Raw genomic sequence first — 24703 nt, 5'->3', positions numbered from 1 at the left:
CTCACTCCCGCTAAACGTTTACTCTTTGAATTCAATAAAAGTCTACACCATTATAACTAAAAGTTTGCTAAGAATTATTTCCAATTAAAGCAAGGTGGTATTTGACTCTGGTCAGGCGTATCCATATAGCAGACTGGTGGGAGTGGCCTTGGACGGCAACATGCCTAGTGCATTATGGGTGTTGAAGGTGTCCTACCTATTTGTAAAGGTGTCCTACCTATTTGTTTTCTCTATTCAGGTAGCACCGATTTTATTTTTTATTTTAATTGCATTTCTACGGCATAGACAGCCAAGTTGTATTGAAAGCCCATTTTGCCTTCAGTGAATTGACAGAAAGAATAAATTACATCAATGGCTTATTATTTACACCGCTTTTACTCTTTCTCAAAGATCATTCCATATAATATTTGGCCTAGTCAGATTTTGATACCATCATGACATTTTTGAAAGCTTTATTCCAATTTACATATTACATTATTTCAACTTCTAAATAAACCGTTTCACAAAAGTTGCAGCTTTGGTCTGGTTTTGTTTTCCTATAGTAAACATGTGATATGTATGTTGTTGTTTTATTATGATATTACAATTGCAAATATCGCAATTGTAATATTTTTCTTTATTTTAATATATAATTAATATTTTAAATTTGCTATATGAATATGTGACACACGCTCTTTTCAGTCCACCTTTTGTATGCTTATTATTTTCTTTGTATTCCAAGGTAACACTATTAGACAACTGCCCTCTTGTGGTTTGCTCTTTAAATAAACAATATCTAATGAATAATTACATCACTATTACACTGTTTTCCCTTAATTTGTTTGGAAGATGAAAAATAAAAATAAAGAGACAGCAGTAGCAGTATTTTGTGACGTGCAAAAAGCACATGATATGCTGGAGAGAGGGGTTAATGATTAAGTTACAGGGAATTAGAGTTTTTTTTAAATTGATCTGAAAACAGCAGGTTGAAAAGTGGGGGAGAAAATTGAGTATTACATTTTTCATAGAGAAACCCAAAGGGATGTTTTTTACAAGGAAGAAAATCAATGAAGGTATTAATCTAAAACTATAAAAACAACTGTTTTTTCTGATTATTGTCAGGTTTTAGAGTATAGAACATAATTTGCAGACAATATGAAGAAAACATGATGGCAAAATTAGGAAAAAATAGATTAACAGGAACAGGAATAAAGGACACACTGGACACTTTGTGTGAATGAACATGGCAGAAGATCAATTTGCAGGGTTTTTTATTTATTTATTTTTTAACAATGACAGATCTGATGAGGAGAATATAGTAATGGACATTACAGGGAAATAAACCCAGAAGATGGCAGTAGTGCAACGCCTCTGGATGCAAGCTGCTGTTAATTCCCAAAGAAGAAGAATAACTGACTGATGGAGCGATTTGGAAAATAAACTGGATCGAACATTTCCTGTAGATAAAGATGGATCTGCATGAAGACAACCAGACCACACCAAATGTGAAGACGAAAACATGTCAGTCAACAACAAGGCAAGAATGGACGAATGAAGGACCGTGTAAGTTTGTTATTTATTTATTTATTTTAAACACAAAGCATTTTGGGTCATTTTATTGGGTTATTCTTTATATTTTTACCCATACACTGGGTAGTTATTCTGTAACTCAGCTGCTGGGTGATTTTTTTATTGTCAATACAAATGATGAACACCCCTCACATACCCAACGCTGAGTCAATGTCAAGCATCGCTGTCATGTTAAGCTGCCGTGCTGACTATAATAGGAGCGCTATTGATGTAGTGCGCTTGCGTGCTGTGTTCGCGCTATGCATTTGACGGGTTGAAACTTATGTCTGACAGACGAGATGGCACAAGGTAAAGCTGTTTTTGATGTAACTTTTCAAACACGAATATATAAGATTGTCATTTAATGAACTGGAACAGCCTGAGACAATTTTTCTTCCCACAGATTCCCATAGGCTTGCTGCTCCGGTCACATCCTAAAACGTTTACCAAAAATGCTTTTTGATTGTAATTATGTATTTGATTGTAAAAGACAGATTTGCCAATGAATAAAACAATATTGTAGCCTATATTAACTGGTCTTGATATATATAATAGATTTGAAAGTGCATATTTTATCAGTGGCGTCATGCCCATTCAAAGATTTTTCCTCCCTGGTCATTTTTTTTGTCACAACTTTATTCCTATTATGCTCCATAATACCAGAGCCTATAACGACTCGGATAAATCGGTCAGCATCAGCCCGCCCCTTTTTCCTAATATGGTGTCTGTGTTTATCAAATCTAGAGCGCTACACGTGTATCGCTCTAGAATCTTTGCTGTGTGTTCAAGCAACTCGCTCGTCTCGCACGTTGAGCTGGCAATGTTTTACAGATGGTCTTGAAGTGGTAAGTGGGCAAAGCAACAAATCGGCATTGAATTAGTTATCGGATGAAATTAAAAGGTAGTGGGATTATTTGTGGTTAACCTGGAAATTTTAACTTGATCAAAAAGTTATGGATTTGATATTAGCTGCGAATTCAGAGCATTCACTTAAGTTGTGTCAGTGTAACGTTATCCATAGCTAGCCTAGTCTAACCGTAAACTAGTTGGCTAACGTTACTGCCTGCCATACAAAGCCAATAAGCCATAGTAGGTTAAATGTACAAGTTACTAGTTTTTCTGTTAGCTCATAAATTACTCTTTACAAGTTCCTTATTTAAAATATAATAATGAGCAGTGTTACTACAGTATTTCAATGATTTTACTAAAGTAATGTTACATATTACATTTGATTTATTTACTTTTTTACATTTCTGTCAAATATTAACCATTTTCGAAATAAACGGGGTAGTGTTAACCTTATTCACCACTGAAATCTGTCAAACTTGTTTCAAAGTCCTTCATCACATATTAATATTAAAATAACTTAATTCTAGAGCACCACAAAGTCAGACCTCAGCACCTTTATGTACCTTTAATGTAAGATCATTCTTAGGTCACATACCAATTTAAAATCATAATCTACTGCAATGGTACTGTTTTTAAAATCATGTGTGGTAGGCCTAAGTGTACAGTAAGTGTGTGTGTAAACATGCTTTAATGAAGTAGACTTCAAAAGCTTTTGAATTTGAGCTTCCAGTTCTTTCATCAACCTGTCTTTTACATAAACTTACAAAATAGATACTTTAACTTAGTCCTCAGATAGAGGAGGGTTGCTGCTAGCTCCGTTAAGGTATTTCTGTCCCTCCCAAACTGCATTGAAATGTTATGTTTAGCAGCCAGAATTAAAACATTTCAAGGAGACTCCTCCTAACATGATCCATATCACCCGTCAGAAAACAATTGCAACGTCTCAGATTGTGCCCCCCCCCAGAATTTTGGCTTGCATGACGCCCCTGTATTTTATTATTTTAAATGAAAAGCCTGATTGACCTAGCCTGGTCCTACCATACTCTTGTACATTTTCATTTGTGCAGAGAGTCTGGCCCCATTGACAATCGTTATCTTCATTGAAGGTGGGAACTCAGGGTGTGAACTACGGGGGAGCTAGGACATTGGCTCCCCTGAAAACGTGATTCGTGAAATTTTGAGGGGTCTCAAAAAATATTGACAATGTTTTATTTTGAAGTGCAATTTTAGTTTTTTGTAATGTGATCATCGTGGAGTATTATGTGTAAAATAGCAAAAAATATCATTCATGCACGCCAACGATTTGAACCTAATTCACTTCAATAAAGATAACTATACATGCTATTCTTGTCATGAGCATCAAGGGGTTGGTGCTGCGGTGCAAATTCCAATCATGTTTAGTACGTTAACTCAAAGATTCTTCAAAAAATATAAACGTTTGGAGGCCATTGATCTGCAATCGAAAGTCCTTGAAATTCATTCTGTGTTAAGGTACAGGCAAGGCATGTTATTCCAAATTTTGTGTTGTGGCTGGGTTGTTATAGGTCTGCCTGCGTGACTCTCGATGTCTTAGGCCTAATTGAACGGAGGAATTATGGTATTCTTCTGTAGCTTGACAAGTAATTTAACCCTTGTTCAAGTGAACTCAAAGACAGCCTTATAGACTATTTGGGGGTGTCTGTTTGCTGTATGACTTATAAATTTGTGTCGATAAAGTATAATAGGGTGAATCCTGTATTTAGTGTTTGCATGCATACACTTGTAACTGTTTTGTATTTTTGGAAGTCCTTGAAATTAATTGGTTTTATAGCGGATTGCCGCGGATTCCACGTCCTGTCTGAAAGAAGCTTCAGTCCTCGGCACGCCAAGTACACGAACAACCCCCATTGGCCGGGGAAAACCTGCGCAAACCCAGACGACGTACTGAAGGAAAATGAAAATTGAGCGGAAGTACGTAGGAGGGCGGAGCCAGGCTATAGCCCTATTCGCACGGGATTAGTAGTACCTGGTGATCTGTAGTCATTTGTAATAATTGCGGAGGTTGTCTGAGATCTTAATCCCACGCGAATCGGCCATGTCATTTGTAAAGTAAAAATTCCCCCGCAAATGACCTACCATATTTCACCGAACACTGAGGTCCTGTGATAATATTAGTCCCGTGCGAATCGGCATCTCTGTGATTTGGCAGGGTCGTTTATAATTTTTTCAAGGTTTTTGTTTCCTGTGCGCTTTTTTTAGTCATCTTTCGCAAAGAATGGAGGCTACGTGGGAGAGTTTTGTATAGTATTTTGGGTGCTGGGTAGGAATGGGAATCGAGAACCGGTTCTTCTTCAGAACCGGTGCCCAGTGAACCGATTCCTTGGAACCGTTAGTATGCCTGCTTAACGATTCCGCTTATCGGTTCCGCTCGTTGCAAATGTGTCATGACGTCAAACACGCGCTGCCTTGTTTTGGTTCAGAAGGCAGCAAACATGGCATCGAGGCAGAAGCGCTCTAAAGTTTGGTTATATTTTACGCGAAAAGACGACAATATGAGGCGCCGTCTAGGGCTTAATTCAAATTTCATTCACGCACACATATATGAAACACTTGCATACACGTATACTAAGTAGTCAAACGTACATGAAGGCCTACACTGCTGAATGCTCAAACAAATACATATGAAATGCACAACGACACACCTAAAGTCGCTCACGCACATACACGTAAACTCTACACACACGAGATGCCCGGAACTCTCCAGGCACATACTCACATGAGACGCACGCGCGCACACACAAACTCTCCACGCACATACTCATATGAGACGCGCGCACACACAAACTCTCCACGCACATACTCATATGAGACGCGCGCACACACAAACTCTCCACGCACATACACACACGCACTCAAACTTGCGCACATACTCAATGAGAGTATGACGGCGCCTCATAACAATACGGTCACTTGCAACACTTGTAAAATTTCCATTTCTTCAAGGGGGGGGGGGGACTACCTCCAATATGCAGAAACATTTGGCCATACACACAGCATGAACAGACTTTAGTCCCATGAAACTTAAACTGGAATGTCACTGTTTCTGTCACTGCGACTTCACGAACAGGCGAACGCGCACACACCACTTTTGAAGTAAAATTGAAAATTGAGGATGCAGTGCATGTAATGCATCTAGATATCGAATTGAACTGAATCGATGACATGATAATCGTAATCGAACCGAACCGTGAGACCAGTGTAGGTTCACACCCCAATACTCTAATTACTAATAATCAACAAACAAATTATTTAAATTATAAGTTCAATAAGTTAATACAAACAAACAAATTTGTACTTATTCCCTCACCCAATGAGAATCGATAAGGAATCGAATCGATAAGAAATATCGATAATGGAATCGGAATCGTTAAATTCTTATCAATTCCCATCCCTAGTCAAGTCACCTTTATTTATATAGCGCTTTTTACAATACAGATTGTATCAAAGCAGCTTCACAGTGATAACATGAAAATAATATAACAGAGTTTGTTTCTAAAAGAAAATTGAGTCAACGTCCACCTTAAGCAAGGCAGATCAATAATATTATTGAATATTAAATGTCCCCAACTAAGCAAGCCAAAAGCCAAGGCAAGAGTGGCAAGGAACCAAAACTCCATCAGGTGACAGAATGGAGAAAAAAACCTTGAGAGAAACCAGACTCAGTCGGAGGGCCAGTTCTCCTCTGGCCAACGAAGGAACAGTGCATGATTTAAGATTCGGGCAGCATTACAAGGCAGATTGGATCGGAACATTTAGAATATTTATCCATTTCCATCTTTTGGAAGTCCAAGTAATCACGCCGGTGTTGAGACGAGTTGTTGAGGATCAGTGCCGTCCACCATAGAGGGTCCATATCGCCGGTGTTGAGTCGTCTCTTCACAGGCTTTGTGATTGGGGTATCTGAAGTCTCCGTGAAAGGCTGGATACAAACTGGAGCTGACGAACGCCGAAAGGGAAAATAATTAGCGTAGCTGCTGTTCATAATGATTTCCATAACACGGGCGTAAATGATAAAAAACATGAAGACAGTGATTCTTGCGTCCCACAGTCACCCCCCTCCGTCCCCCACTCAACTCAGCCCTGCTTACTGACCTCTACCCCTAGTGCTGGGTCATATCGCAATACACCATACAACTATTCAATTTGCAGAAAGAGAAAGCTGAAAACCCTCAGAAGAGCAAAAACAAAAAGAATGGTTAGATGGAAATGAATGACATGTATAACAGCATGCGGTAAGGCACATTCTTCTGTTCATGATATATCATACAGCTAGACCTATAATAACGACAAGATATTTCCAAGCAATAGCCTATTGACATAATATCCGGGAGATAAGTCAGTAATTCGAGTTAAATCACAGGCTTCGCTTATCCCGTGCGAATGCGCCACACGAAATTCAGATGTGGGGGGTAATTTCTAATTCACACGAGGTCCCCAGATAATACTAATCCCGTGCGAATAGGGCTTATGACTGACCCAGCTCTATGTCAAAAACGACACGATCTCATGAAAATGCGTATCTATACCACGAATTTTATTTCTCGTGCATAATTAAGGGTCTGACAATTTTGTTGCTTTGTGGAGTTTTCAGATTTAAAAACGTCTATAGATATAGAGGCTACACTCGTTCTGCGGTACCGTTGCTCTCACGGAACATTTAGTTTTAAATAAAATGTAGGCTATCGTCAGATGAAATACTGCAGGTGTCAGAGCTTTCTCCGTCCATCCAATAGATAAACATCATTGAAAGAGCGCGGATTTCTAGCGCATTTATTTGAAATTCTTAGGTAATATCTAAGGTATCTAAACACCCATTTGAGAGGCGGCCAAAATCTGACATTTTTGTGTCTGCACGGACGATGCGCATACAACAGCATGTGCGAGTGAATTGAGCACTTGAAAACAAAGTCCACTATACAGGGCACATATGCGTCAAACACATCTTTCCACGCACACGGCCAAAGATGTATACTTTGAAAGGCACACGCTATTGACTGCTCGAGATTGAGCGGAACAAAATTAAGTATACACGGGCCTTTAGTGTGCGCAAACATCTGAAGTGCACGCCCAGAAAGTAAAAATGTCTCGGCGAGTATCTTAGTAAACACAGTCCGTTATGCTTGAGTTAATGTAAACATTCTCGACTGTTTAAGTATATTACATTTTAAGACAATGTGTGTACAGTTTCAGTATATTGGATCCGTGCATTAGGAGCTGCGTAACAACACATAAGAATGAACCTCATTGGTTCTTGTAGAAGCTGAATTTATGTCTTATTTATATTTATGGAGATAGTAATATTTATATTTAATATATATTTAATAATAATGCAACAAAATAATACTTACTTGTTATAGTTTTACTGAATTGGTCAAAAACAGTGGAAATGTGATCTATGAAAACTCTGGCGGAGAGATATTTTTTTAAAGTCTGTTCACATTAAGCTTACCAGAGGTTTGAGTTTGTTCTTGTTCAGAGTAAACCCAAATGTGAACACCCAAATCAGTCAAACCCAAAGTTTTTTCATATCGTAATATATATCACAGGAAAAACTAAATTTTCTAAAAAAAAATGTTTTCAATATCTTGCAGCCCTAGACAGATGAGATGGATGTTAGTACCAGGGGTAACTTGAGCCTAACCGTGTCTAATATTTTTTTTTTCACCAAAAAAGAACTGGTTCGGAACTGGTGCTGGTTCAAAGTTGGTTCGGAGTTGGTTCAACTTGCGTTTGTTTTTCCACTGACTAGAGCGCCCAGCGAACGACGTTGTTACTCCTGTCCTGGCCGAGAACAGGTTCTTTGGCTGTCGAAACACAAAGAACTGGTTCGCGAATAGGTTCTCAAAATGCTCTGGTGGAAAAGGGGTAATAGAGGAAAAGGTAATAGCAAAGTGCATCTAAACGATAATACCCTTGTATAAGCCAAACCAGATTTAATTGCAAGACCTTGAGAATTAAAGGTTTAACCATTAGTATGTCAAAGATAAAACAGTGACTTCTTGTGCAAATCTAATTTTATTGTCTTTGAATTGATTTTTGACTTTTGATTTTGTGTATGCTTATTTTAGGTCTGAACGAAGATTATTTCACAAGATTATTTGCCATCAATGTGGGATATGTTTCACCAAGCAAGCGAGCCTCGAAAAGCACATTAGAATTCATACTGGAGAGAAACCGTTCGCCTGCTCCCAGTGTGGAAAGAGTTTTAAAGTGAAACAAAGCCTTGAGAGTCACATGAGAATTCACACCGGAGAGAAGCCTTTCAACTGCCCTCAGTGTGGAAAGGGTTTCACAGCGAAAACTACCCTTAATTTTCATATGAGAATTCACACGGGAGAGAAAGCTTTTACCTGCTCTCAGTGTGGAAAGAGTTTCGCAGAGAAAAAAAAACTTTATATTCACATGAGAATTCACAATGGAGAGAAGCCTTTCATCTGCTCTGAGTGTGGAAGGAGTTTCACAGTAAAACAAAACCTTGATAGCCACATTAAAATTCACACGGGAGAGAAGCCTTTCACCTGCCCTCAGTGTGGAAAGAGTTTCACAGAGAAACAAAACCTTAAATGTCACATGAGAATTCACACCGGAGAGAAGCCTTTCACCTGTTCTCAGTGTGGAAAGAGTTACACAATGAAGCAAAGCCTTGAGATTCACATGAGAAGTCACACCGGAGAGAAGCCGTTCTCCTGCTCTCAGTGTGGAAAGTGTTTCACAGTGAAACAAAACCTTGACAGTCACATAAGGATTCACACCGGAGAGAAGCCCTTCAACTGCTCTCAGTGTGGAAAGAGTTTCACAGAGAAGAAAAAACTTCATATTCACGTGAGGATTCACACTGGAGAGAAACCTTTTACATGCTCTCAGTGTGGAAAGAGTTTCACACAACAAAACCACCTTAAATGTCACATGATACTTCACACTGAAGAGAAGCCTTTTACCTGCTATGAGTGTGGAAAGAGTTTCAACATGAAACTGAAGGAATACAACTTTGTCAAATGTTTAATTTAGTTTCATATATAAACTGAGAAAGTTCTGTAACTTGAATTTAGCATTCAGCTGTGGAGCACGAAACTCCTGTCTTATTCTGTGTCTCTATATACAGCTGTCAGACGGGTTTTCTTTCTATTGTAAGTTAAATGAAACATGTTAATGAAACTCTTGGAGACTCTCGCTAAGCTTTTGTCTTAGCAAGAGAGAGTCCTGTCACTCCTGTTCTGGAGTCTCAGGGTTTGAATAAGTTTTTCCCTCTCTCTTTTAATACAGGTTACTAAACTGGTATACGAGTTTCCACCATCACAATGTAATCCCTCCCTCTTATAATGTATATATATTACAATGTTTGACTCAAGAAGTTAGACGATGTTGGAATGACTGCAGCTACCGACAAGCAATAAAAGAACTTCTGCTTGGAAAACTTCCTCCGTCTCCTGGTCTGAGCTTCTAACTTTTCTACAAGGAAAAAGTTCACTACAGATGGTGCCGTGAGCCGGATAGAATTAACTTCACCTGAATCCAGATTGGAATTCAAGCTCAAAGATCTGATTGCATTCCAGAGAGAATCTTACCTGAATCCAGAACTGAAATCTCCACTCAACAAAGACTGAGTTCCAGAACTGAAATCTCCACTCAACAAAGACTGAGTTCCAGAACTGAAATCTCCACTCAACAAAGACTGAGTTCCAGAACTGAATCCTGAAACTTCAAAGCTCAACAAAGAACAAACTTTTTTTGACTGAGTTCCAGACGGAATCCTTTCCGTATAAACAACAATTTGGTGAGTTTCACTCTATTCAAAGAACCACTGAAGACCAGTACAATCCTCTGCGCCGTCAGAGAACAGTTATCAGACAGCTGCAGTGTCTGACTAACAAAGTTACCCTTTAAAAGTTTATTTTAAAGATGAAAGTATAGCCTCTACGTTGCTAGAGAAGGTATCCTCTAAAGTTAGGGAAGGTTAACATTACGTGTTAATATTGGTGAACCTCTGTTCAAACAGGGATGTGTTTATCCTCTAAAAGTTAGGAAGGTGAAAGATCCTTTACATTTCCTTTTAGAGAAGATTAGCGTATCGTGCTAATATTTTTTGTGTTACCCTTTGCTCTGGGCAAGGAAGGTTAACTGTGTTATCGAGTGTAGCCTCTTTTGAGCAGAGAAGATTTAGTGTTTTTGTTTGTTTTATCCTCTAAAAGTTAAGAAGGTGAAAGATCCTTTGCATTTTTCTTTTAGGGAAGATTAGCGTAACATGCTAATAGTTTGTGATGTGTTGGTAACAAGGAAGTTTAACAATAGTTGATTTGTGTTAACAAGTGTACCCTCTGTTGATCAGAGAAGTTTTAGTGTTTTTGATTGTGTGATAAAGAAACATCACAAAATGGTTAGAAAAAATGCTCGGCTGGTTCCAACAACGGAAAAAGGTGGTCTTGCTACTCCTTTGTGGTCAGATAGCGAATTTAAAACACTGTTAGGAGAACAGATGGATCTAATAGTCACTGAAAAAGTTAGACAAGAACTAACACAGAAATATGACATTCATTCAGATAAGAATTGGTCTGTAGAAGAGTGTAAAAAGGTTCTAGGAGCAAGTGTTCGCAAGAACAATGTGGAAGCAATTATCTGTTGTCACAGAGAATTTGGTTTAGCAGTAGCTACACAACAGTCTCAGCATAACTCAGAACTAGAAAAAGAGAACAAAGAGCTACGTGCTAGAATTTCTTCTTTGACTAAGAAATTGAACCGCAACAAACCTATAGAAAAAAATGATGTAGAAGAAGTTAGTCAGCCGGATAACATTTACCCTGACTTACGAGCGTTCTTTGAAACAGATGCGGCTCTCCGCCCAGTAACTGATGTGCCTGTAAATTCAGTAAATGTGTGTGGTGCTAGAAAGAGATCGCAGGGAATTGAGGGAACTTAAAGTGTTCCTCCCAACTCTTCTGTTGTCCAAATCCAAACTGTTGCAAAAGGACCTAAAGACATAGAGCGACTGTCCCAGAGCCTACCTTCAGCACGTAAACAGTTTTCTGAATTTAGAAGAACATTAATCAGCAAAATGCGTCTATATGACATGTCGTTAACAGAGGTCACACAGTTCATGTCACAAATTTTAACTGAAACTGAATTCAACAGTTTTGAATCTGCCGTGACTTCTGAACTACAACATGCCAGTAGAAGTGATATGAGAGAAGGTGTTTTGAAAATCCTAAAGAATATCTTTTAAAAAGATATTTTTAAAATATCTTGGTCTAAAATATCTTGGTCTAAATATCTTGGCCCAAAATAGATTGGTCTAGAATTACTAGCTGTGTACAAAAGAAAGATGAAAATGTGTGCGAATATACTGAGAGGTTTTGTCAGTCAGCTGTAACGTACAGTGGAATAGTGGATGACTCTGAAAGTGTGCTTGATGACAAAGGACCACTGATTCGTATCTGGTCAGATGGACTTGTTGCTGAATACAGAAGAGCTTTGCCATTCCTAGATATAGCTTGGTCTAACAGAACTCTCAGAAGTAACTTAGACAGTTTGGCAGCATGGGAAAGAGATGCTGATGTTAAAGCCAAAGTGAGAGTAGCAGCAGCAGCTACATTTAGCACAACGCCACCAGTAAACAGGAGGTCTAAAAAAGAAGGCAAATGCCACTACTGTGGAAAATTAGGACATTGGGAGAAAGAGTGTAGGAAGAAGTTGCAAGATACAAAAAGAAATGCTATGCATAATTCTGCTCCTTCTCAGCCTGCATACAACCCTGAAATAGTTCCGCAAGTGTCCACTGAAATTTTAGGACAGCTAGTTCAGGCTCTTCTAAGAGCACAAAAAGACCAGGAAAAAACTAATTGTTGGGGCTGTGAGTAGCTACCTTTCACCTGTAATCCATCATAATGACAAAATAATTTTTGTGAAAGGTAGCATACAAGAGAAAGAAATTGATTTTTTGCTTGATACAGGTGCAGAGATTACAATAATTCCTACAAAATTGGCTAAAGGTTTAGACATACCGTACAAGAAAACCAAACTATCTTTAACTGGTGTAGTAGGTGAAGATTCTGTTTTGTATGAAACCCCGCCCATAGAGGTACAATTTGGCCCTAAAACTCTGACTACAAAACTGCTATGTGCTCCATTAAACACAGGTGCAATTTTAGGCATGGATCTCCTGAGACAGGTAGATCTAACTTTATACATGTCCTCAGAATCTGCTAGCATTCAAATTTCCTCAGCACAAGTTTCTACCAATAATGTAATCCCTCCAGAGTATGCTTTATTACAGAATCATCCAATTTGGGCTAAAGACAAGGATGATTGTGGTTTGTTGACAGGTGTAGAACCAATAAAATTGACGGGGACTCCACCTCCGGTCACTAAACAATATCCGATCAATAAGGAAGCTATACAGGGGATCAAACCTATTGTAGAAAAGTTGCTGATGCAGGGAGTGCTAGTTAAAACCAATAGTCCCTGTAACTCGCCCATATGGCCCATCAAGAAATCCAATGGGACATGGAGACTTACAATAGACTACAGAGTAGCCAATAAAAATATTAATAAAATCACCCCTCTAGTGGCAGATCCTTCCACAATTTGTAATGGCATACCATTAGAGAGTAAGATCTTTTCAGTAATTGATATGTCTAATGGATTCTTTTCTGTACCGTTGCACTCTGACAGCCAGCCATGGTTAGCTTTCACAGTTGACTATGAGCAATACCAGTGGACACGTTTGCCACAGGGATTTCAAAACTCCCCAACCATATACCATCAGGCTGTCAGATGTGATTTGTGTGACCCAGAATGTCCGGTAAAACAGTCCACTATGATCCAATATGTCGATGATATTTTGATTGCCTCAACAGATCACGAGGTACTTGAAACTGAATTTGCAGCATTGTTGGACTATTTGCATAAGAAAGGACACAAATGCAGCTTTCACAAAGCTCAAATTGCTAAAAAGCAAGTCACATTTCTGGGTCAAACAATTGGTGCAGGAAACAGATCCATTACACAGGATCGAGCGGCTTCAGTCAAAGCCATACCCCCGCCTACTACCATTAAAACACTCCGATCATTTTTGGGAACAGCAGGTTACTGTAGACCTTGGATTGAAGACTATGCCTCAATTGCACAGCCGCTCTATGACTTGTTGAAAGGCCACGGTAAAGATTCTGATACTGTTTGTATGGAAGAATGTCACCTCAAAGCGTTCAAAGATTTGAAGAGAGCACTATGTCAAGCACCAGCATTAGGAATTGCCCAAACTGATAGACCATTTGTGCTTTATGTCCATGAACATTTAAGCTTCATGACTGAATGTCTAATGCAAGATCATGGGGGCAGTTTACACCCAATTCATTACTATTCTGGTAAACTTGACATAGTGTCTCAAGGTATGGGCCCATGCATCAGAGCAGTACAGGCAGTTTATCTAGCGCTTCAGGCTTCATCAGGAATGGTGTTAGGACAGTCTGTAAATGTAAGATGTCCGCACGCAGTGTCCGCATTAATGAATCAAGCAAAAGTCACTTCTGTCACTTCCTCTCGCTGGGGAAATTGGTTAGCAACTCTCACAGCCCCGAATATTGTCTTACAGCGTGCACCTGTCACGAACCCATCCTTATGTATGATGTCTGCAATGACTGAGAATTTGTTAGAGGATAAAGGAGAAATGACTCACGATTGTGTTACGCTTACATATACACCTACGAGTGTAGTAAAAGAAACTGCCATAGAGAATTCAGAATTTGAGTTGTTTGTTGACGGTTCAGCTCAAGTAATTGAAGGTAACAGAAGAGCAGGTTATGCAGTAACGTCCACCAAGGAAGTGTTAGCTTCAGGACGTCTTCCAGATCATTTTTCAGCTCAAGCTGCAGAAATAGTAGCCCTAACAAGAGCATGCACGCTAGCTTCAGGATCAGTTGCTAATATCTACACAGATTCCAGATATGCTTTTGGGGTAATTCATGATTTTGGTGTCATTTGGCAAACCAGACAGTTTCTAACTTCTGCTGGATCCCCCATTAAGCATGCTGAATTAGTGAAAGATCTAATGTTTTCCATGAAACTTCCAAAGAAATTAGCAGTGATCAAAGTGAAAGCACATCTCACAACTAACTAATACTACGGAAGCTAAAGGTAATGCTCTTGCTGATATGGCAGCTAAACAGGCTTGTTTCTATGCAACTGTACAAGTGTGTTCAGGTAGTCAAGGTAGGCACTGACCTCGTCATCTGCGTATGAAGCCACAAGAAAACCTCAAGAAACAACTTGACCCACTTCCGAGACAACTATCACAAAAGGATAAAGAAAAGAAAAAGAAAAAAATACACAACGCAGAGACTACGAAACCTTCAGTCATCCATCGACATGATCAAGATTGTCCTACTACTACACATCATGAAGATCGCACAAAGTCCGGACTCCAGAAACAACATATTCTTAGAGCTGATGAATATGTCACAAATGCCTTGTTTGCTGGAAAGAAAGTGTGCATGTCACATCCGAAGATGACTGCATTCCAGGACTCACTTGTGCACAAACACGTTGGTCCAACAAGACATTCTTGATCTTTCAGCAAAATTACACCAAGATGACTGAAGATAATTCTTCATGGTTCAGAAACTTGATTGATCACGAGAAAATCACAGTTCCAACCAGAAAAGACTCACGGACCCTAATTGCATGTTTTGTTTCTGTGTCAACATGCAATTACAGAAAAACAAACACAGAACATGCCTTATGTGCCTGTAACTATCACGAGTTGCAAGAATGAATTTTTAATTGTTTAAATTTGTATATAGTGTGGGAGTTATTTAGAACTCCCAAAGGGGGAATTGAAGGAATACAACTTTGTCAAATGTTTAATTTAGTTTCATATATAAACTGAGAAAGTTCTGTAACTTGAATTTAGCACTCAGCTGTGGAGCACGAAACTCATGTCTTATTCTGTGTCTCTATATACAGCTGTCAGACGGGTTTTCTTTCTATTGTAAGTTAAATGAAACATGTTAATGAAACTCTTGGAGACTCTCGCTAAGCTTTTGTCTTAGCAAGAGAGAGTCCTGTCACTCCTGTTCTGGAGTCTCAGGGTTTGAATAAGTTTTTCCCTCTCTCTTTTAATACAGGTTACTAAACTGGTATACGAGTTTCCACCATCACAATGTAATCCCTCCCTCTTATAATGTATATATATTACAATGTTTGACTCAAGAAGTTAGACAATGTTGGAATGACTGCAGCTACCGACAAGCAATAAAAGAACTTCTGCTTGGAAAACTTCCTCCGTCTCCTGGAGCCAGTTGCACCAACAGGGCTTTACTAAGCCTGGTCCTAACTGCTAAGTAGGTCTTAGTTAAGACCAGTCTTTAGAGTTGACCTAACGTGGGTTGCACCAACCAAACTTAAGCCTAGGCTTAACTACGCCTGGTTTTAGCAATGCGCGTTCCTGTGAATGGCCACGGTTGCCTAGCAGCATGCGTTGCTGGGGTTACGTTGTAAACTATCTTCCGCTGTTTGGTTAACTTGTAGCCATATCAATGGAGGATCAAGAAAAAGGAAATGACTTTCAGTTAATAATTGAAACTTTCATTTTTAATGTGACAGTTAAGGGGTTAAAATAGTATTCAGTTAATAGAGCTGTACATTCAGCACGTGACAATTCGCTTCATTCGCGGCAGCATTACGTCTGTCTCCTGCACGCGAGAGGTGAGGTAGAAGAACGTTGGTAATAAATGTCAGTTCAATTGTAAGTTCATTCTTTATGTGCTTAGGAGTGTGCGTAATGTATCGTCTATGATGATATTGTAATCATTGTTTTAACTATGGACGAGGCACTGCGAGCTGACATCACATTTGTCTCTCGTGCTTGTTTTCACTGCGTGATGTGTCACTGCAGTTATAGGTATGTCCCAAAATAAGTTTTTTTGTCTTATATTTATATCATATGTTATTAAAAGGGCCGTTTTCATGTGCACAATTGCAAATGTGATATTTATTTTATACAACAGTTAAATTAACAATGAGTTAACATTGTGAGTTACTTTTTAGACACAATTGTGAATATTGTTTTTTTCCCCTTTATTTTGCTGACGAGAATTTCAAAATGAAACTGTAGCAGAGTCTCCATGCAACAGACAGGAAGATTTTTTGACCGTTTTTAACAAATCATTTTAACGATTCAAAGAACAATCACTTGCTTTTAGTGGTTACTATAGAAACATTATCTGTCGGAAAACGGATAGGCCTATTAACGCTAGTATATGCCTAGATTTTGACTTTACGCCTGCTACTGACTAGGCGTAAGATTTACGCCCGGTCTTAGCGAGAAGAGGACTTAAGCCTGGATGGTGCAAGTCGTAACTATTAGGTCGGACTTAGAATGCTGAGTTAAGACCAACTTACCTTAAGACCAGGCGTTAGCCCTGTTGGTGCAACTGGCCCCTGGTCTGAGCTTCTAACTTTTCTACAAGGAAAAAGTTCACTACAAAACAAAAGCTTGAGAGCCACATGTGGATTCACACTGGAGTCAAGCCTTTTACCTGCTCTGAGTGTGAAAAGAGTTTCACAGTGAAACAAAAACTTGAGAGACACATGAGGATTCACAAGGGAAATAATCATTTCACCTGCTCTGAGTGTGGAAAGAGTTTTAAAAAAGAAGTCAACCTTGAATGTCACATCAGAATTCACAATGGAGAGAATGGAAATGCTGTGAGTGCGGAAAGAGTTTCAACATGAAACAAAAGCTTGATGTTCACATGAGAATTCACACAAGAGCAAAGTCTTTTAACGAGTCTCCTCTTTGTGCAGCGGCAGTCTTAGCATACCAGAAAACCCACCAAATATTGTAGACGTCTGATGAAGTCAATCTATTTATGTGATTAGGAGGCCATGTTTGATAAAAGATCAATGGGAAAAATTAGTCAGGTGAAAACTCCTTCATGAGGAATTTGCAACATCATCACACACTATTATAATAACAGATAGGGATGCACCAATACCACTTTTTTTCCTAAACGAGTCCCGATACGATACCTGTATTATCATTGCATTTATAATTGAAATGTATCTTATGATGTGGTTTAAATAGCATAGTCCATATCGAATCTTCACTGAAAGTTAGGGTTTGTTCATAATATGTGTGGACTCGTATTTAACATTTAAATTTAGATGAATCATACGTCATAGGATGTCACAGGACTTTGCTGTTTTGAGTGTGCATTACACAAAGGAAACATCAAGTTGTTAATACATGGTATTTGCTTCTGATAAAGCCTTCAGCTTATTTTTTTGTAAATAATCATGTTTCACAATTGAACCTCTGGTGAAAACTACATTACCCATGAGCCATGATGCTGTAGTGAAAATTATGTCAAACATAGTTAAAAAAAAAAAAAAGCAACACACTCCAAAATAGCTCTCCCCACTCCCGTGAAGCACTGCGAATGACATAATCTCCCTACCCTCTCAAAATACTGAAATGTTTGTATAAGCTATATATGCATATTTTGCATATTTATATATAAATATATATCTTTTTTAAAATCACTATGGGAAATAAGAATGAAAAAAGCGGGGGAGGCACTGTTGCACTCTATGTATAATGAACAATTGACAGATGAACTGACAGATATTTTATGTAAACAGGCAAAATCTCTTCATCTGATGGTGGCCATGTGTTTTCGCCTATCATAACTGGTTTAACTCATGGCTCCTCCTTTGAGATCAACATAACTTCTGCCGAATCAAATTTACCGGCACATTGTAAGTGTAATAAAACAGTTTCGCCTATTTTTTAAATTAATCTTAATTAAGCAGTCCGAGTTAACTATTTGGGACCAATTGGAAATTTACATTCTGATCTAACAGCGTCATGTACAAATTTGTCATTACATTACATTTATTCATTTAGCTGACGCTTTTATCCAAAGCGACTTACAATTGCTATGTACGTCAGAGGTCGCACGCCTCCGGAGCAACTAGGGTTAAGTGTCTTGCTCAGGGACACAATGGTGTCTCACAGTGGATTCGAACCCGGGTCTCTCACACCAAAGGCATGTGTCTTATCCACTGCGCCATCACCACCCCATGTCATGCTCCTGGATTATTTTACTAGATTGGCCTTTTATTTACTGATGATTTTATCAAAGCCACGAATTAACTCAATTCATGGTTGCAATAATAAAATAAATGAACAATTGACAGATGAACTGACAGATATTTTATGTAAACAGGCAAAATCTCTTCATCTGATGGTGGCCATGTGTTTTCGCCGATCAAAACTGGTTTAACTCATGGCTCCCCCTTTGAGATCTACATGACTTCTGCCAAATCAAATGTAACGGCAAATTGTAAGTGTGATACATGAGAAACTATTAAAACAGTTTTTCGCATATGTGATGTATAAAATTAATCTTAATTAAGTAGTCCGAGTTAACTATTTGGGACTAATTTTAAGGAGAGTTACATTCTGATCTAACAGCATCATGTACAAATTTGAAATATTTTTGGTACTATTGGATCGAGTTTTGTAGAAGAAGCCAAGATTAATTTATTTTATGCGGTGTCATGCTCCTGGATTATACGGACTCAGAATTGTAACTATTACTACAGCCTTCATCAGCCATTTATTTTACGGCACTTATTTATTTTACTACAGATTTGATCAAAGCCAAATACTGTCCAAAAGGGGCGACTGGGAAAGAAGAGAAACAGGTCAATACAAGGTTAGTTTCAATCTTTATATTCTTTCCCATGCCATCAATGTGGGATGCATTTCACAGAGCGAGCAAGCCTTACACAGCACATGAGAATTCACACTTCAGAGAAGCCATTCTCCTGCACTCAGTGTGGAAAGAGTTTCAAAGTGAAAGGAAACCTTCAGAATCACATAAGAATTCACACCGGAGAGAAGCCATTCAACTGTTCTCTTTGTGGAAAGAGTTTCAAAGCCAAACAAAGACTTGAAATTCACATGAGAATTCACACCGGAGAGAAGCCATTCAACTGTTCTCTGTGTGGAAAGGGTTTCACAGTGAAATATAACTTTAATATTCACATGAGAAATTACAGAGTCAGTTAATTAGACACTGTAAAGCAGAATTACTATGACATTTATTGTTATAAGTACATGAATGTGAAGAACATGCATTTTTCTGTTTAGATGCAGTTAGAGCTTTGACAACGCAAATATCTTTAGGTTATTCAATAAACTGTTTTCTTATCATAATACATCAGCCTTAATTCTGCAGAAGAGTTTACTTGACAACAAAGTGCAATAAAAACAACCAAACAAAAAAATGATTCACAAATGTGATGTTTATCTAAAGTAATTTTTCCTTATGGTTGTATTGGATCATCGAAGGTCAGCAGAAAAGACATTGATTAATAAAGTGAGATTAAATACATTAAGTGTCAGTGAGTTTCCATTTCACTGTTTTCATCCGTTTTGAAGAATACTGAATCTGTTTTTGTGCCAGTGAGATGAATAAATGCTCACACGTATGTCAAAAAACTCTTGCGACAGCGAGGCGGACACGTCGGGTTCTGCAGTTTCTCTCCACCGACTGCACGGATCAAAAGCCCAATGGGAATCGACTTGCTGACGACACAGCTTAATATTCATTGGTTTAAACAACCGTGATGTATTGTAAGGTTTGATATATCATGTTTTTTTTGTGTGTATAAATTATGTGTGAGTGTGAATATTCCCAAACTCTCGGACAGTGCAATCTCAATATAAATATATAAAAACATGTCTGTATTAAAGCAAAAATGATGATAAACACTTATTACTTTTGGAGTCTTGTTCATATTTATTTAACAGAATTTAAATTGCATCCAGTTTATTAGCAATGCCATTCATGAGTGTGAATCCTGGGATATCCGCCTTTGATCTCGTAGGTGTCTGATCCAATTTTCACTCCTCTTTCACAGCCTCGTAGTCTCGGCTGTTTTTCAGGCATAGCGCATCTCAGACGAGCCTATTATTCAGCTGTTTTTCCTAGCATTAGCAACAAACGGTGCTGATCAGTGTGTCACTCACTACTTCATATAGCTACAGTCTCCGTCTATGAATAGAAGTAATTTATGACTAATGTATTTATCCGGTTTATTTACTTCAAATTTTACACTGGCGTTTTCATGGGTTCATCAGATCAACGCCCTCGCAAACCAGTATACATGACGTAACCATAGAGACTAGATGCCCTATTGGCCGCTGGAAACCGAGAAATCCGGCCGCCATCTTGAACCGGACGTATTCCTAGTTTCGTTGCGTGGCAGCAGATAAGATGCCAGAGCATTGTGGAGCATTTTCCTGTTCTAATCGCCGGACCATCGAAAATAGGGCTTTTCACAAGTAAGTCTTAACATTACCGTACTATTGGTTGTATTTTGTGAATAGAATATTACCAGATAATCGAGAAGGAGCAAGGATATTTGCTATTACTGTACTGAAATCGTTGTGAAATGCTGTTTACTGCATCAGCCGGTGTTCACCCGGGTAACTGTTAAAGTAATAATTACAAGAGCTTCTAGGTTATCAGATAAGCATTAAACTGCCCTGTTGTATAGGTTATTTGTGTTTGCGCACATGATATCAGGAAGCAATGTAATACACGCAAGACAGCGATGCGCAAATTGAGTTACCCCTCCAACTTCTAGTGTTATTGATAACCTATATCTTATCACATGTGATTTGGTTATTGATATTACAGAAGTCCTGTGGTAAAATTACATTATTAACTTACTCCATCTACCCTTGTAAAGTTAATCCGAATAGGGCTTTAGTCTCGACATTTCCCCTCCCACATCCACATACAATAAAAAGGTATATAGGCTTAATGTTGTCCGAATTTAATTTGTAGAAATTACTGATGCAAACACGTTGAAAAGCTTCTTCTCAATTTTTATTACAGGTGGCTGCGTTCGGTGGATTCGGTGGCTGGGTTCTGTGTGTGAGTGTCTGTGTGCAGGGGCGTAGCAAGCTTTTCAAAAGTGCGGGGGATGGATGTGGTCAGGGCCCTGATTAAGAATTCAGAGGGCACAATCTCTTGTGTTGGCCCCTCCTTAGGCAGGACAAATGTAGCTTGTCCAAGGACATTTAAATTTGGCATTAACATTATGCTGGGGTAAAGTTCCTAAATGATCGTTCTTTCCCATTGGATTTTGTAAAACTATGTTGTGTGGACCTCTGTCCCTCTAGGGGGGTTGGGGGGCATGCTCCCCCGAAAGAAAATGTTGTACATTTTAAGGTTAAATGTATCAATCTGGTGCAGAGCTCAAAATTAAGAGCTTCAACTGGCTTCGACCAAGCGGCAACATTCCAATCTGAAAAATGAAGCCAACCCGGAAGTGCGAAAAACTGCAATACATCGAACATCCGCTAGGGGCAGGTCCCAAAAGGGAGCAAATGTCCATAGACCCCCATGTTAAAATGTCCGTTTTCACAGCATAAATTCATGTTTTTACAGGTTGGTCCCATGGACTTTTATTGTATTTTTCGATAGGTTCCGAGTGCCTGACAACTGTGAGGGGGGTGAATTTTTTTCTAACACGTTAGTTTAGATCGTATTTAATTATAAAATGTATGATCAATAAGGGCGTGGTTAACTTTGATTGACAGCTTGATTGACAGCTGATAACGTGCTGCGCCTAGTGGAATTCCTGAAATTTGATGTCTCGGCCATGATCTGACACAACACATCATACCACCTCTGTATCCTTTCTGAACATTTGTATTGAAATATCGTACATAAAATTGGTTGCTCTGCTATAAACTACACTAACCGACACTGTAGGAGGACTTCGCTTCATTTTTTCCGGTAACGTTAAGTGACATTCCACTACTATTTCACGTAGTTAGCACTATTTAGCGTCAATGTTTGTGGGCAGTGGCACTGCAACAGTTAGCATTAAATCGCCTCAGATAAGATAGCGTCCGAGGTAACTTACTTTACCTATGGTTATAACTGACGTTTGAAACACTGTAAATGCGTCTGCCAAATGAATAAATGTAACATAACATTTAAAATATTCCTACATAGGCTTTATAAAATAAAATGTCACAACCGTCTCTTTTTGTGAGACCAAAGATCGCCCGTTAGATATACACAAGACGAATTATATCTCATGTTCAACCACTAGACTAGAGACATCAGAGCCAGCGGCACACGTCAGAAGCACTAGCCGAGGTAAGGCTGTTCCAGGTGGGGTACATGAGCGCTGAGTGCGCGCTGATCCCTGGATCTCAACTCTGAAAACGTCAGATCAAATTTTTAAATAGGCGCTATCTTTATAAATAAACCACAGATTTTAGCTTTAAACAACTACATTGTCGACTGAAAAACTATTAAAACTACATTTCGTGACACAATAACAGTAGTATTTTTAAATTTCCCGGCTTTTCTCCTCTGAACGTTACTATTATTATTTATATCATGACCAAATCAACCAGAAACAAATGTTCAGTCTTGCTTGTGAAAGATAATTCATCGAGACTTGTTTTCAATTGTGTGGCGATTTGTACAGCCCCAAGCAGGCACGAAACTCATAGGTTGGCCAGAAGGTGGGCGGGGTTAGGATTTCCCAAGATTTTCCAAGATGGCGCCGCCCATACCCCCCATAAACGGCTTCAAAACCGTTCTTCAGAAAGTCTATGGGTGACGTCACAGACGCTTTGTCCATATTTTTTACAGTCTATGGCTTCGAACCATGAACTGTGCACATTAAACAAAGAAAAAGCATTGACTTGTACCTAAAGAGGGCTCAAACTTATGTTTAGTTATGATATAGAGTCTCAGTCTACATTACATTATCACTGGTGTTTTAGAATGCCAAACATTTATTATAATATTATAATAATGATTTATATAATTATTCCTATGATGGAAAATCCATATAGCCTATATAACTGTATAAATGAAAATGAATATTTCAAAAGTAAATTTTATATTACGCTATAGAATAGGAAAATTAGCCTACAATACTTTGTCCTAATTTCTTCAGTTGCAAGAAATAAACCCTTGAGTTTTTATTTTGGAGAAAACACCAGATCACCATGCTGAATGATCGCATGAGCAAAGTGGGCACTTTTCTTTAAATCACACAGCACAAACAGAATGCCTACTTAAATAAAGTATTGTGCTGTTTAGTCTAAAAAACGAATACCGAAAACACTCGACATGTCAACAAAACATAAACATAACATCTTCCCAATCCCAAACACATATCAAGCTTATTTAAAAACCTCGACAGCATAAACACTCATTCAAAGTACCTGGAAAAGGGAGAAAAGTAAATAACCATAACCATAAGTTCCCGCCTTCTCAGCACGAGCTGACTGAAAAATCTAACACACCAAGAGAGGCGGGACTTAAGGCAGAACAGGCAATCATCAGCCGGTCACACTCAGCGCCGGTGTCATGTTTGAGAGGGAGGGGGAGAGGAGGAGCCGCAGCGAGCGCAGACACAGACACAGAGCGGCCAGAGAAACGGAGGATCGAGGAGGCGTTTGTGCAAAACTGCGGAAAAACTGCAGAAAAAGAGCGGGTGTGGAACCCTCTCACCGGGAAAAGTGTGGGTGTTAAAACCCACATCCCCCACGGGTGCGATGCCCCTGTGTGTGCGTGTGTGTGTGAGAGAGAGAGAGAGAGAGAGAGAGAGAGAGAGAGAGAGAGAGAGAGAGAGAGAGAGAGAGAGAGAGTGTGTGTGTGTGTGTGTGTCTGTTCGTGTTTGTTTGTGTGTCTGTTCGTGTCACAAATCATAAATTGTTTCTTCAACTTATTAAAATATCTTACTTTACTGCAACTATCTGTTTCTGCTTCTTTATTATATTTATAGTGTGTGATTTATAAAATACATTATATCCTTCATCACACATAATGTGTCTGGTCACTTTATATCTTATATCAGAATATTATATTACTGTTAAGCTTACTATGGATATTAAAATACGCCGAACCATGTGTCCTGTATCATAGCTACATGAATGACCTTTGCAGCAAAAAAAAAAAAAAACGCGTGAAAATCAGTTCAGTATTCAGTGAGATATGATTAATTAAATGCGCTGACAGCTCATTTCACCTGCCAGTCAGATTACACTGAGCGGAGCGGATGACCGGTTTAAGATGGCGGCTCCAATTCTCGTCCGTGCCAAAGGCAGTAGCGGTCGATAGGGCGTCGACCTATATGATGTCTATGGACGTAACAAAGCCTCGTTGGTTTCTGAAAACACGTGACATGGCAAGTTTGATTCGCACTCCGAATCACTGTTTCGAAA

The 24703-nt window shown here is 38.8% G+C and overlaps 1 protein-coding gene across 1 annotated transcript; it reads left to right on the top strand.

The window, feature by feature from the left end:
• Window positions 1-1369: 1369 nt before the first annotated feature.
• Window positions 1370-20213, top strand: LOC143753493 (uncharacterized). The gene is made up of 4 exons (XM_077245864.1): window positions 1370-1542; window positions 8505-10210; window positions 18657-18773; window positions 19082-20213. Exon 2 carries the CDS (start codon window positions 8671-8673, stop codon window positions 9442-9444), a length of 774 nt encoding a protein of 257 aa, XP_077101979.1. The 5' UTR covers window positions 1370-1542; window positions 8505-8670; the 3' UTR covers window positions 9445-10210; window positions 18657-18773; window positions 19082-20213.
• The last annotated feature ends 4490 nt before the right edge of the window (window positions 20214-24703 follow it).

The sequence above is a fragment of the Siphateles boraxobius genome, unplaced genomic scaffold (assembly GCF_051911475.1).
Source record: "Siphateles boraxobius isolate OS27281-9 unplaced genomic scaffold, OSU_SipBor_1 29, whole genome shotgun sequence".
Lineage (NCBI taxonomy): Eukaryota > Metazoa > Chordata > Actinopteri > Cypriniformes > Leuciscidae > Siphateles > Siphateles boraxobius.
This window is presented reverse-complemented; position numbering and strand designations above follow the sequence as displayed.